The following is a 15,982-nucleotide window of genomic DNA, read 5'->3' as shown; positions in this document are numbered from 1 at the left end:
TAGGCACCCTAAAGTTTAAAGGACTGTGGTACTTCATTCTCTCACCACCTCACCAAGAGCAGTTAAAAACAAAAGCAATCCTAAAGCATAAAATAAACATATGGGAATATAACATAATAATGTATTTCTCGTTGAAGACTTCAGTGATTGTCTAATCCCTATCATAAAGATTGAGGTCCTAGAAATTAATATTCGTGGTACAACCCCCCACTTTTTTTGCTTTTGCCCTGTGCATTTGCTAAGCTTTTCAAATGGGTAACCCAGCACCTGAGTCAGTACCAAGGCTGTCCTCAGGTGCACTCAGGTGCCCTCACTCCATGTCAGGGCTGGAATCAATTCCCCAACTATCTCAAGCCTTCTTTGAATCATCCTACCTTCATCTCCAAACCTTTATAAATACTTATTAAAAAAATAACCCTTTGATTAAGTGTCATTCACCTCCTCCCTCTTATTTGTCATCTGGTTAAAGTAGAAAGGACCAGGTAAGTTCCCACAAAGCAGAACAGTAGGACAAGAATGACTCATATACTAGAACAATTAGCTCTTCCAAGTGTGGTAATGTTGAGGGAATCACTTGCATAGGAAATTGATCCTTTGGAGCCTGGGGAGGAGATGACAGGCAGAAGCTAGAGGAATCTGAGCTCAACCTTCAGTTCTAAGAATCCTTCTACTCTCCACTCAGCAGGAAATTCCCACTCACTTTAGCCTCCTCTCCAACCTGGGCAACAAAACATGAGAAGAGGCACCCTGCCCCTTGCTGGAAGAGACAGCTCCAGAGTGTAGGTGAGAGCTCTGTGATAAGGCAGAGAGAAAACTCCTTCAGGGCAAGGATGGAATCTGGGCATTAAATAGATTGCAGGTGAGGACCATGGGTATGAAAAACCCTATGTTGTATAAAGGTGTGGAGGCCACCAGGGCAGCCAGAGGCATCCTGGTGTTGTGATGGATGCTGTCTTCATAGCCCAAAAGGTAGAAAGGGAATCAGTACAGGATGTTTGTTTATTCACTCAACAAACCTATCTTTGGAGTTACTTTCCCAGTTTCTGTACTAGGACCTACAGAAAACGTATATCCATAAGATGTCCTCAAAAAGCCAATAGTTTAGGGGGGGAAAATGAGGGGGAGAGAGAGACAGAGAGAGAGAGAGAGCAGATCATTAAAATACAGCACCTTCAATGCAAGGTTAGAGGTAGAAAAAAATAAAAAGGCACCATGAAACAGAGAACAGGATCAATTAATCTAACCAAAGCATCAAGGAAAGCTTCCGGGAGGAGGTGGACACTGGGAATACTTAGAACAGTATCTGGCACATAGGAGATGCTCAAACATTTGTTGAATGAATTTTGTAGAAATTCAGAAATAAGAACACACAGTGATTGTCTACAAGCCGCTCAGGCATCTAGAGAGATATGGACAAGTAAAGCAAACGCCATATTGTGTGGTTGGCCAGCCACATGCCGAGGGGACACTGCTATGTGATGCTGTGTGCCCTTGCCCAAGTTTGTGATCTCTGTGACATCAGTTCCACCATCTGAAATACAGGGGTAATAATGTCTATTTCACAGTATGATAGGGAAGAATGCATTTTGAAGGATACTTTAGTATGGTGTCTCATCCATACCAAGTCTTCAATAAATAACAAGTATTATTAAGCATAATTTCATGAATGAAAAAGAAATAAACCATATAGTCACATGTCACAAGTCATAGCCACTGACTTCCTTCACAGCAGAAACCACCACAGGACCCAGAGTCCTGGAAGAGGGTCACTGAGCAGCAGTGGGTGCAGAAGGAGGGCTCTGGTGGTGGGAGCTGGGAGCACTGGGTATGTGTCCTGATCAGCTCCTCCCCAAGGGTAGCCCGGGGACGGGCACGCAGCTGATGGGGTCTTAGTCTCCTCTTCCTACAGGTGAACTGTGATATGTTACAAGGATCCTTCCCAGGGATAACATCATATGAATATTCAGAGTAGAGCTGGGAAGATACTGGTAGGGTTTGACTAGACAGAAAATACCTGGGGATGGATGGGAAACGGTGTCTTGAAATGGGGAGGAGAACAAAGAGATGGAACTGGAATTAACAATGTGTGTAGAAAGGAGGGTTCCCTAAAGAATGACCCTAGAGATAAAGTCCCAAAGAATCCCCCTCGTGGCTTTCACTCGTCTGCAAGATGGGATTAACATCTGTTCGTGTTGGTGGCAACTGTTCAGCTAGTCTTCCCTCTCCAGGGTCAAACCTTTTGTCAAACTGAAATATTCACTCAGGAAAATCCCCCAGGGCACCCATGAATGAAGCCAGGTCTGAATGATTGGAGCAGAGGAGGCGGTAATGGTTTTAAGGACCAAAAGGGAAGAAGGGGGGAGAGATTGGGAATGAATACCTGCTTTCCTTTTAATGTTAATCCTGCACAGCGAGCATTCTTGAAAGGCTTCATTTGTGTGCTTGTTTGCAGCAAAGAATTTGGTGAGAAACTCTCAGTGGGGAGATAAATACCTGTGAAAAGCTGTACAGAATTTCCCAGAGAGAAGACTTGTGTGAAAGCCTTTATTTCACCAAGAGTAAACAAACGGGTATTTTATATGTGCATTGTGGGAGAATTAGCGAGACATTTCTCATCTCTCCAGAGAGAAAGTCCCAGAGAGGGCTCTTCCCTGCGTGTGTTTTCAAAGCTGTTTCATATGGGAATGTTTCATGTGCTGGACATGCGGACCTCTGCTGATGCCTCTTTGTTTTCTCTTTTCCTGCAGATGGATCAGCACCTCCGACTCAGTTATAACTTCTCCTCAGAGGTTGAGTTCAGGGCTATCAGGTCCCTCACTTTGGGCAAAGTCACAGGTTTGTTTTTTCTAGTCCATGCCTTTCCGGCAAGCTCTGTTAAAATAAATAAAGTAATAAATAATTTTCATCAGGGGAAGCACCAAGATGCAGATAATATCCAAGATGTAGAACCAAAAGTCCTGCTATGGGAGGCTGAGAGGTACGTGTGGCAGGACCACAAAGTGACATGTATATCTATTTTGTAGAATCCCGAGTAAGGTAAATGAACAAAGTGATTCACCAAAATAATTATTTTTACCTAATTTCAAATTAATTAACTTAAAGCGTTTACTGAGTTCTTTTAGTTTAATTTATGTAAATTTCACTTAAATAATTTAAGGATTTGAACAACCCAATTATTTAATTCTGTAAGTACTTAATCTGTTTTCTAATTTATCAAAAATTCAGAGAGGATTGGAATCTCCTATGATAATAATGGATGTTCTTTTTTCCTACAGGAAGTTCTGTGAATTTGCATTTTATGTCTAATGATGACTTTTATTGGGTGTAGGCAAGATTGAAATTTTTTGTATCTTCTCAGTGAATTGAACTTTTTTTCACACTGAAGTAATATTTTTTAACTTTAATGTCTCTGTGCTTAATTTAGTTTGTTATTAATATAGCTAATTCAGTTTTGCTTTAGTTAGTATTTGCCTGGTATATCATTTTCCATATTTCCCTTTCAATCTTTTCTTTTTTTAGCCTTATATATGAGCTTGTGAAGAGCTATAGCTAAATACTGCATTTGTATCCAGTTTGGCCATCTTCTATTTTATAAATTTGCAAATGTAAGCCCCTGTGCATTTGGGGGTTACTTGTATGATTGGATTTGTTTCTGCCTCCTTATTTTCTACTTGTCAACTTTCCTGTGATTCTAGCATGTTCTTTCTTATTCTCTCAGTCATAATACAGTGCAGAAAACATTAGTAACCCGAGGCATTTTAAGCAGGAATGGATTTAACTCAGGAAATAAGTTACTTTTAAAATTGTGGCCACACTTACAGTGTGCATTCTTGTTAGAGTCTTTTGGAGTAACTCTCCAGGCAGCTCTGAGCTCATGAGTGGGAGCTATTAACTCCCAGGCCATCCCTTATGTGAGACTAGATTCCAGATGCCACTGTGGCTGCAGTGGCATGTGTCAACTCCCAAGAGGCGGAGAATGTCTCTTAAAAAGGGTGGCAGAGAATACTTCAGGTTACCATGAATTTGCTGGCCAGTAGAAAAAGCTGAAAAGGCAGAAAAATGACTCCTGTCACACTATAGCCTTCCAGATTCATAAACAGTACTTAATTTCCAGAACGTAATGTGCATCCAGAAATCTATCTGCTGTCAGGTCTGGGAAATGTCAGTTTTAGTTGCTAAAATGGCAGTTGAATGAGCCAATCAACAGTGACTGACTTCTAGATTGAATTTTACACTTATTTCTTATTCCATTCCCCCCTCCTACTAATAATTATTATTATTTCATGTAGACACTGCTTTTGTGTTTTATTAATTCAGTCACTAATTTGTTGGAACCTTCTACTTTCTACCAGATTCGATTTCATTGTTTCCGAAGTAAATTCTTTTGAATTTTTTTTTCTGTATGAGGGGTCCTTTATCTGAAAACAGGAGTTTCACCTTTCATCTTTACTCCTGGAAGATAATTTTACTAGATGTACAAATTGACATTGAAGGATTTATCCATGGGTGTGAAGGAGCCAGCTCACAATGGCTCATAAGGACCTGTTACATACATCTCTGCCCAATTCTGTGATGTCACAAGGGTAGTTTGAAATCAGCCATCCTGGGAGTGTTTACTCCATGGAGCTCAGAAATTCTGCAAGTCAGGGCTCTCCCTGCTGCTAGACATCCAGGTTAAACCCTCGCCAGCACAACACTGGACTCTTCTGATCTGGCTATTGAAAAGCTGTCTGTCAGCCTGTCCTGCCTTTGAAAGTGCTCTGACCACCACCACTCCCAACACCCAAAACCTACTTTTATGATCATTTCTTTTAATTTGGTGTTTGGCAGTCTTATTACCATGTGTCTGATTGTGGATTTATTTTTAATTGTCTTATTTGATATGTTTATGTTTCCTGCATTTATTCATTAGTTCCTATGTATCTAGTTCATATGTATTATTCATATGTATCTATCCATTAGCTCTCAAAAATTCTCAGCATCTCAGTAATGCTTCTTTCTTATTCTCTCTACTTAATTACTTTCGGCCTGCACTAGATAAACCTTAGACTTTTAAACTGTATCCTCATGTGTCTTACCATCGTCTTATAAATAAGTTTTATTCTTTATATCACTGTCTCACATTCTGGGATATTCATTGGGTTTTATCTTCAAATTCATGAATTCTCTTTTCATTTATGCCTAACATCCCATTAAACCTATTCAATGAATCATTTTTTCATTGATTATGTTTTTTTAAAGTAATACTTTATCCTTTTTCAAATGTGCCTTTTAATTAAGATAATCTGTTGTTCCCACTGATTTTTTAAATCTTTTTGTGTCTTTAAGTATTCCATTATTAGTTATTAAACATCTTGTCTCTGATATTCCCAATATTGGAAGTCCATATGGATCTAAATCTATTATTTTCTGTTTTCTAACTCTTTCCTATGATAGCTTGTCCTCCTATGCTATGTGTGTGTATAAGTACGTGTGTGAGCTCATTTTTGGTTGAAATTAATTTGTAGGAACATTGATGATCAGAAATTGGAAAGCTTTCCTCCAGGCAAGATTTGTGTTTGCTTCCGCCTGGTGCCAGGACGTGCTACCAATTTCAAATTATTTCAGTTTCTCATTTTGGGTTTTATTCTAGACAGAGAGTGAATATAAATTTAAGCTCAAGGCCTGAATGAGACCAAACCTCTTGATATCATAATATCATATCATATCATAATATGTCATTTTATTATTATTTTTGTTAGTTTTTTTTTTTTTTTTCAATCCAGAGCCACATCCCAGGTGGAGAGGTTTTATACTTATGCCCTTTTCTGTTAGGTGATTTTATTTATCTTGTCCCCTTTTCACTGATTTGAATGTAAGAGTCATAGGTTGAACATCTTCACCTAGCAATAGCTCAAGGCTAGGATTCCTATTCTTCTTCAAGACGATTTAGGTACTTTTCCTTGATACAACTTTAATGTTGGTTGATGACTCACTGTCTTGGTTTCATCTTTCTTCCCCAATAAGTATCCCCCAAACTTAGGATTCCTCTTTGTTTCCTGAAGCTTAGCAAGACATTAAAAATGTGTTGATTGATTTTAATGAAGCAGAATTATTTTTTGTAGTATCTGGTCTATTATATGTCCCCTGACACCTAAATACATCTTGAGCCATTGAATCCTCACTTCAACCAAGTCAGGACAATTTTGGGAAGGGAGATCATTAGGGCTGTAAGACCACCAAGCTCTGGCTGTTTTCATGACACCTAGTGTGTGTAATGGCAGCTCTAGAAACATCCTCTTATTTAAAAATTTCTCTCTATTAATCTTGCCACTGTGTATGATATTCCTGTGGCATTTCTGTCTTTTGAACTAAACCCATAAAACATAAGATTGAAAGGATGAAAATTTAAAGCAGAGTACTAAATTACTGAGGGCCAGCTTTTCATTTTGTTTTGGAAAAGATAGGAAAGAATTTGATTATGGTTGAGGAAGAGTATCCAATAAAATGTCTTCACTGGGCTAAGTGTGGGAGACTCCTGCCTCCCCACCTTCCTTCCCATCCAAATTGCTATAAACAGACAAGAGCACTTGGATCCACAATTAACCTCAGTGCTTCTGGTCTATGAAAGGTCTATATCTGGAGGTGAGGGAAGATGATATAAACATCATGTCCATTATTAAGGAGGGACATCTATCCTGCAGACCCTTTGGAAAGAAGCCTCATGCATTGGAAATAACTCTTATTTATTATAAGAAGGGATGGTGCAGGAATGGGTACATGGTATTTACGACAAATGCAACCCTACTCCACAACTTTAGAAAACTCTAGTAATCGGTTGGACATTTTCAACTCTAAAACAAGGATTTGCAAGCATTTTTCATAGGATAGACCAAGGGCAAATAAATGTAGTAAATCTGTTGTCACAATTTTCTTCAATACCATTAACAACATCCCACTGTAAAGCAGAACCCATTTATTCATTTTCTTTCTGTAAGAGGAAGAGCCAATCAATTCACCATTCTAGAAGGTAGTTATTTAGTACCAATGATGGTTCTATATGGTATGTGCCTACACACATACCATGATGAATAAAAGTCTCTTTCTTGGGAATTCCTATGATGTAGAGACTAGTCCATGAAAATAGAAGATAAAATCATTGACATTAAAATTGCATTATAGGTATTTACCAATGGTAAGTCATGGGCTGTTGTTAGGTTTATTCCTTGGTTTATTAACGTTCTTTGACTTTTAAGAAAGATTTCTTGGTTCTGGTCTATTACATGAATGTATTAAGGAGAAGATAACATTAAAAAGAAAAAAAGTGTATATATTTAGGGAAGTCACCCTTTTGGACAAGATCATCTGTTTCTGGGAAATTACTGAATTCTTTAGAAAACATAGAAGCACATTCCTTCGATTCAAATAGTGTGACTTACCAGTGTGTTTCTAAGTTTCTGTCTCACTCAACCCTGGTAAAAGAACTTGGACATTCCGACATATTTAGAAATTTAGAGAGCTTGAAACTTCTAAAAGAAGCTGTGTTTTTATTTATATACATATTTTTAAAATTATTTTTTTCTGATCCTGGTTTCTCTTAATTTACTCTGCCAGAGCATATCATTAAATTTGAAGGCATATATATATATATATATATATATATATATATATATATATATATACACATTTTGTATATACACACACACACACACACACACACACATATATATATATATATATATACACACACACATCTTAGAAAACTAAGAGTTAAGGAATTATTATAATTGTTATTATTTTTTTCTTCCTGAGAGGAGACTCTTATCGTACTGCAGACTTAGGAAGCAGTTACTTTTTAAAATATGGAAACATGTTCAAGTTTAGGTGGAAAGGAATTGTAGTACTGCTTTTAAACTGTAGTTAACAGATTCCAAATAGACATTCAGGGCATACTTACAGGATTATCCATTTATACAGCCAGCATTTATTAATTTCCTGCCTACTTGCCAGTTTGATAGGCTGAAACTCACACCTGGCAGAGACATTATTATTTTGCTCTGATGGCTGTTTGCCCAGGTAGTTTCAAAATTCACTCGGCCCTAACTAGCCATTAGAAATTGAAGAAATTCTTTCTCAACCTACAAAAGAACCCAGCTGATCTAGAAATTGTAGGGCTACTTGTGAGCGCTTGCCTATGCTTTTGGCTTCTTCAGATGAAGTGAGTTCTGATTGTGTCTGTAGAACAGGGTTTTTTGATTCTCCCAAATCCCTCAGTTTTGAATATCAAGCCTACTGTGTCTTCTGCAGCATCAGAGTCTTGTTGACCGAACACCCTGATTGTTTTCATGTTAAATCATTTCTCAAACATTTTGTAGGTGAAGAGTTATGGCTGATATTTTTAGACAGCACAGCAGAATTTATGCATGTAAGTGAAAGGTGAGTACTGCAAAGTACTCGTTTGGGAAGACCGTACTCTATTTTTTTAAAATTTTGTACACAGTTGGGCCCCCCTTCTGATTCAAGACAGGTCCAATTGATATTAAACTGAAAAGCAAAATTACAGAGTGAAATAGCTCTGCTTTTTAGAGACAAACTAAGTCATGTTTGGCTTTCTCCTCTGTGATTACTATTGTGTGACCATGGTGAATTTTCTAATCTGTCTAAAGTTCCTCATCAATAAAACGAGGATGATAACATTTAATTCAGAGAGCTGAGTAAGCCTTCCATATGTAAAGTACTTGGTATTTAGCACACGCTCCACACATTAGAAGTTTTTGATGTTTGAAGATTGTGGGGACATGGAGGAGAACTGTGTTTTGCTTTGTTACTGTTTTTGTTTTAATGAGTCTGGAAAAGTGGCTATAAAGGTAATTTCCAAAGAGGGACTCAAATGCATTCTAAAAGAGCAATTTTGGACTGTGGTGAACCTTGAAGATGGGAGTATGAGTCACTGTCAATCAGGGCTGTTTTAAGGGCATATCAAGCTTTAACCAGTTTAAATTGACAATAGATAATATAGTACTTGGTGAAAATGGAAGTTTCAAAGTGCAGGCTTTGCTTCAGGCACAGCTGGGTTCAGAAGTTCAAATGTGACTGTGATTCGGCCTTTGTCTATCTGTCTGTCTGTTTCTCACTCCACCTTTGACTCTCTTTACCTCTCTAAGGGGCTTTATTCTCAGGCAGAATTTCAATGGTAACAAAGGTGGCATCAGCAGCCCCATGCTTGATCACTACCATTTCAACAGCCCTGGTGGAAAGAAAGACTCTTATTTCTAAAATTTCCAGAAAAAAGTCCTGGATTGAGTCTCAAAGGACAAATTTGTGTCAAGTGACAAGTCCAGATGATGACAATGACCAAGTGATTAGAATACACTGAGTGGCCATGCTTGGATTATGCACCCAGCTATGGCTCTGGACAGGTGCCATATTGACCTGCAGGGTGCAGATGTGTGTTGAGAATAGAGAAATGTTATTTCTTAAATGGAAGCCGAAGTTTTCTTACCAGAGTGAGATGGACTCTGAGGAGGACAAATCAACAATAATCCAATAACAGCACTGTTTTTTCTCATTCATATTCTGCTACCCCCTTTAACCAGGAAAGAATGGGATGCTGTTCTACGAGGTAGGCTTGGAATTGTGCATAATCTGGGGACTGCATTTTGCTTGTGTACATCAATAGTCTAAGTGTGTTACAACAGAAAAGATAATCTTTGAAAGTTCCTCTTTTATGAAATGCATGTTATCTTCTTTGGAACAAGTTTATAGCTCCCAAAGAAACTACTGAAAAATTATTTTATTTTGAATTCATAGGTTTCTTAAATAATGTTTCACTTTGTTTATGGTCATCTCTAGTTCTCTAGTAAATAAAAAGATCTCCAAACCACAGCTCCTTCCTGACTCAAATTCTAATATTGTGTGTAATTGTCTCATATTATGTCTAGAAATTTCTTAATGATACCATTTCCCTGAGGAATAAAATATTTCAGACTCATTACTCTAATCTGACCTCCTTGTGAATGATGTGTTTTAAAGGATCCTGAAATATCAGATTTCAGTAACCATTCCAACTTCCTAAATACCCATCTTATCCTTTCTTCCTTGAAGATAACAAACACTGAATCACAACTGGACTACAGGGCATTCGTTACTGTTTCTTTTAAAGAATAATGAACTGCATTTTTCCTCGTGGAAAATGCAATAGATGATTTAGTTTCACCTCATGCAACAGGAATGTGTGTTATCTTCTGATTAAAAATGAAATTTTATTTTGCATTTTCAAGGAACTACTACATGATCAGAACCGAGACCTACTCCATGCTTGTGCTTCTCTGTAAAAGTCAAGTTTGTTTATTGTAAAAGCAAAAACACTCTTTGAACAGACTTTGTATGTCCTTCCCTGACTGTATTAACAAAGGATATTTTGTGTGGTCTACCAGAAGCCAATGACATGACTGTTACCAAAAAAAATTTCAATTATCTCTCATGACACAAAAATTATTGAGCATACTATGGAGCAGGCAATGTGCTAGGCCATATAGATACCCCCAGGGAAACAAACAAACAGACAAACACATAAACAATCTGTCCCTGTTCTAAAGATACTGCTCACTTTAAAATTCTCCCTCTTTCAAAGAAAAGTTATCAAGGTTGGGTTGAGAATATTAATGTTGTTCAAGGTTTTGGAATATCTCTTTTAGGCTATGGTAAATAACTTGGTTTTCTGCATTAATCAAATAATAATATTAATAATAGTATGCTATTATTAATAGTATAGCATATTAATATTATACTAACATTGTTATTACTTTATTATAATAAACTAATATAGTATATTATAATATAATAATAACATTGTTATTATTGTTTTTTATTAGTTATTATTTAACAATGCACTGCTCTGTGCTAGATCTAAACTCTTAGGTTTTATTTTTTCCTTATTTTTAATTGAAGTATAGTTAATTTAGTGTTGTGTTAGTTTCAGGTATACAGCACAGTTACTCAATTATACATACACACACACATATATATTATATATATATATATATATATATATATATATATTCTTTTTCATATTCTTTTCCATTATAATTTATTACAAAATATTGAATATAGTTCCCTGTGCTACACAGTAGGTTCTTGTTGTTTATTTATTTTATATATAGTAGTCTGTATCCATTAATCGCAAATTCCAAATTTCTCCTCATCCTCCCCCATTTCCCCTTTGGTAAGCATACGTTTGTTTTCTATGTTGGGGAGTCTATTTTTCCTTTGTAAAAAAGTTCACTTGTATAATTTTTTAAGATTCCACATATAAGTGATATCATATATATTTATCCATCTCTGACTTACTTCACTTAGTATGATAATCTCTAGGGCCATCCATGTTGCTGCAAATGGCATTATTTCATTCTTTTTTTTATGGCTGAGGAATATTCCATTGTGTATATATACCACATCTTCTTTATTGATTCATCTGTTGATGGGCACTTGGGTTGCTAAGCTCTTATGTTGACTAAATTTTTCCTCACAACAACCCAAGAAGGTAACACCTATAATTACTCTTATTTTATAGATGAGGAAACTGAGTCACAGAGCTTAAGTGACTTGTCCAATGTCACAAAACTAGCCAGTGGTGGACTTGGCATCTAAAGTCACACATTGCGAGTCTGGGTCCTGCACTCCCAATCAGTCCTGCCATATTTTGTTTTTAACAAATAATATAAGATAGTCCAGACAACATACACTCTGTTTTCTGTTGAGGGCTCCTAAATAAAAACCTTGTGTCCTTAGCCTTCACTGCAATGGGCTTAAAAGTAAACTCTAGGGCCAGGCTTTAATCATGGAGGGGTAATGTCATATTTATTGTAAGTCAGGCATTCGAATCTGCCCGGGATTCCAGTCATAACTCTAGCACTGACTAACTGACCTGGACAAATGACTTAATACTCTGAACTTCACTTTTCTCAATTGAAATGTGTTTATTATAACAATGCCTGTTTGGACGATTAGGTGGTAATGCAGCTAGCATGATGCCTGGCCTAATGAAAGCTCAATAAATGTTTGCAGTAACAGTAAAAAGAACATAAGAAGTCACCTCATCTGACCCAGCTACTTTTCTTTTGAGAATGGCATTGGACTCTAATGCCTTTTGGACCTTAGAGAGGAGTTGTTATGGAAGAGAGAAGACGGCTACCCACTCTGTGCATAAAAAAGCTTGCATTTCACTCTTCCTTTCTGCTCTGGGGGAATGAATGAATAAGGCATTATGTAGCCTTGACTCTATGATGCTTAGTAAATGGTGAAGGTGCACATATGGACAATTCTCAGTTTCTGATAAACCAGGTGAAATCTACCTGACATTATTTAAATTTAAATGTATGTTCTCATGATTAAAGCTGTCTCTAGTAGATTGCAACCTTGTGATACTTGGTGGATCAACTAAGCTTCAAAACATGGACTCTGGTCTGATTTTTTTTTTTCATTAAGCAATCATTTATTGAGTACTTTTTACATGCCAGGCACCAAGTTAGGCACTATGGATACAAAAATTGAAGGACAGTCCCTGCCCTCAAGGAGCTTACAGCCGAGTGTGGAAATAGACCAGTAAGTGGGCAAGTAAGCCCAGAGTGATCTGTGTGGGTGCTGGTGAGAGAAGGGGGTGACATTCCAAGTTCCCTGGAGGAAGTGAAATCTAAGTTGAGAACAGACAGAGAAGGGACCCAGGTGAGTAGAAGAAAGGGGAATGAAAGTGTCATCTCTGGATACAGAAGGCTAAAAATCAAAGCACAAGATAGCAAGTGATGAGGCCAGAGAGGCGAGCAGGAACCAGTACCCCATAAGCCTCACAAGCCATGCTAAGGCGTCTGGGCCTTATCCTGAGTGCAGTAGGGAGCCATGGAAGGTTGTAAGCCAGGGAATGGGGTCTAATCTGATTTGTAAAGATGCTGCCCATCATCTCCGTCCCTCTCCTACTCTCAGCATGAGGTAATCATGGAGTTCCCAAGACAGGACTGAGTCTTATTTATGGTTGTATCCTTCTTGCTACCATATTTACAAGCACATATTAAGAGTTCCATAATTTTTCCTTTTAATTAATTTTTAATTTTTTTATTGAAGTATAGTTGATTTACAAAGTTGTGTTAATTTCTGCTGTATAGCAAAGTGATTCAGTTATACATAGATATACATTATTTTTTAATATTCTTTTCTATTACGGTTTGTAATAGGATATTGAATACAGTTCTCTGTACTATACAGTAGTAGGACCTTGTTGTTTATCCATTCCCTATATAAAGCCTTATATCTGCTAATCCCAAGCTCCCATAATGTATCTTGAAGGGAAAAAAAAAAGTGTAATATATGAACATTAGTGCAGTAGGAACTGAAAGTTCATCATGCTGCACGTTAATGGGCTCAATATTGTACAATCAGCTACAGTTAGATTTTGGATAAGGATCTCCAGGTTCCCTAGAGATTGTGTCTTTTTTCTCACAATGGTGCCTGACAGTGAAGTGAAAATGAGTGGGTTTGGAATCAGACAGTTGGCGCCTCAAATCCTATACAAGCTATGTCTCTGCTAAGTTAACCTCTCTGAGCCCAAATTTCCTCATCTGTAAGGCAATAGACATACTTTTTTAATTGATTTGTTATGAAGATAACACATAGGATGGGTAAAGTGTCTGGCACATAGTGGTATTTGAAAACAGTAGCTGTTGTTTATAAGATCATGCAGCCATGCAGTCTATTGATTTTCTTAGGCTGATATCCCTTTTTCTTGCCACTGGCACTGCTATTGATTTGTTTACCCTTTGCCTGGGGAATCTGGGCCAGTGTTATAAATGTCAGTGTTGACAAGGTAATGAAGTGAAGAGGATCCAAGCTAAGAATAATGAACTCTGCACCAGCCTTTTAGGCCTCTCTCCCAAGCTTGGCGGGAAGGGTCAGAAGCTGAAAAGAACAAGTGGAGTCAGCACAGGTTAGAATTCTGGATGTTTTCTCCTGGAGAAGGAGAGGAAATCAAAACACAAAGAGTGTCATTGGTTACTAGTTACTCATTTAGTTTACTGGGATATTATTTTTGGAGGATGCCATTAATGACAGTAACTTGAGTATTAAAACAAGTTAAAATAGCATGAAGCTCCTTTCCACTTAGGGGTGATTACAGGATATCCACTTCTGGGAAAGATTTGATCTGAATCCCTGTGTTTTTCCATTTCACTTCCACAAGAATTTTTGCCAGTGATCAGGGTTGGGACTTGAGACCAGTGGCTAATATACCAATGATTTCTACCTTTTGCTTGATAAAGGGGCACATTACTGGCTTTCCTGGGGGGAGGACAAATAAGTAAATCAGCATACACACCTAGAAAATGTCTGGTTTGAGTTCATCTCTTAAGATGAATTGCTGACTATTCTAATCCACCCCAAAACTTGGATATGTGCTTTATCTTTCCCATATATTTTCTCACCTTTTTCAAAATGCATCTATAGAATATAAGCTTTGCATAGGTGAAGCTTCTCTTGAAAGATATTATCTAAATGTTTGGAGTTAGGAAAATGACTCCTTAGCATTATTCCTAGATAACTCATTCAATGCGTACCATCTGAGCACCTATTATGTACAAATCAAAATATTAAGTGAAACTAAGAACACTTTAAAGAGATATAGCCTAGGGATCCTTGTTTCCAAAGTAATAAAACCCCTATCTATGGAGACAAGACACATTTAATAATTACAGTGAGTAATTTTGGTAAATGTTATGCAGATTGAGTGTGTTTAGAATTCTTAAGAGGGAGAGACCATTTCTAGCTGAGACGATCCAGAAGAGTGTCATGGAGATTACCCTAACCCTGGTCTTGAAGCCCAGATGTGGTCTCAATAGATGGCATGCATTAAAGGAAGGCGGGATGGTATAAACCAAAAGGACAGCAGGAAGGAAAAATCGTGTGCTGGGAACAGTGACTAGGTCATATTCAGATGGTCTTGTTCATGCAGGATAAGAGAGAGGAATGGGGAAAACAGGAAAGTTCACTTGGGACCATATTACCGAGTTTCTTCAGGGCTCTGCAAAGGAGTCCAGACTTCATTATATAGATGGGAGAAGCCATTGAAGGGAGCTCTCATGGTCAGAGCTGCTGTTGGCTCTTTTGTGGGTAACAGGTCACATTGGGGGTGGGGGGAGATTGGTATGGAAGTTATGCTAAAATCCATCCTTCAGGTGGAAGAGAACAAGAGTCAGAGCCAGGGGGATAACAATGGGATTTGAAATAGGAATCGGAAGGTTTGGGTAATTTACTGGGTGGGTGGGTTGAAGTGTAAGGTGGACTGGAAAGGTGAGCACAAGAGAACAGAATAAGAGTGGTGGTTTTGCAGTCATTGCAGAGGGAAATTAAACCATCCTGGGCAACCCTTAGTTGCCCTTAAACCACACTTAGTTTAGGGGTTTTGAATAGTTTAATGGAACTGAGATGAGGGTTGGGAAATGCCAGGTGAGCAGTTGAGGCTCAAGTTTTTCACAGTCACAACTGAGCCCAGCTGCCACCATCCCAGCAGGTGTGCTATAGGACAACCCAGGTGAGGATGGAGAAGGCATGAGAATGATCCAATCAGCCTATCAGCTGACACTTACCAAGCCCCTGCTGGGATGCAGATCCCAGCAGCCAGGTGTGCTTAGATGACTGGAGAAGGGTATGGGATTTTTTTCTGCCCTGAAAAATCCAGTGGACTGGGTAGGGATGTAAAATTGCACACAAGCAGTAATAATAGAACGATGGAACTCTAGCTCATGGAAATTGGATTCTAAGGACACTAAGAGGCCAGAGGAAGGAGAAATCAAAAGTAAAACCATCTAATGCATCCCAATGTTCATAGCAGAACTATTTACAATAGCCAAGACATAGAAGCAACTTAAGTGTCCATCAACAGATGAACAGATAAAGATGTGGGGTGTGTGTGTGTGTGTGTGTGTGTGTGTAGTGGAATACTACTCAGCCATAAAAAAGA

At 38.0% G+C, this 15,982-nt stretch overlaps 1 protein-coding gene across 1 annotated transcript in view; it reads left to right on the top strand.

The window, feature by feature from the left end:
- CNTNAP5 (contactin associated protein family member 5) overlaps positions 1 to 15,982 on the top strand; it is a 914,769-nt gene that overhangs the window by 864,304 nt on the left and 34,483 nt on the right. The window contains exon 21 of the mRNA XM_060106110.1: positions 2,748 to 2,835. Coding sequence (XP_059962093.1) covers positions 2,748 to 2,835 — 88 coding nt within the window. The remainder of the gene's footprint in view (positions 1 to 2,747; positions 2,836 to 15,982) is intronic.

The sequence above is a fragment of the Mesoplodon densirostris genome, chromosome 8 (assembly GCF_025265405.1).
Source record: "Mesoplodon densirostris isolate mMesDen1 chromosome 8, mMesDen1 primary haplotype, whole genome shotgun sequence".
Taxonomy (NCBI): Eukaryota; Metazoa; Chordata; class Mammalia; order Artiodactyla; family Ziphiidae; genus Mesoplodon; species Mesoplodon densirostris.
The sequence above is the reverse complement of the archived record's forward strand: the minus strand, read 5'-3'. Positions and strand labels throughout refer to the sequence as shown.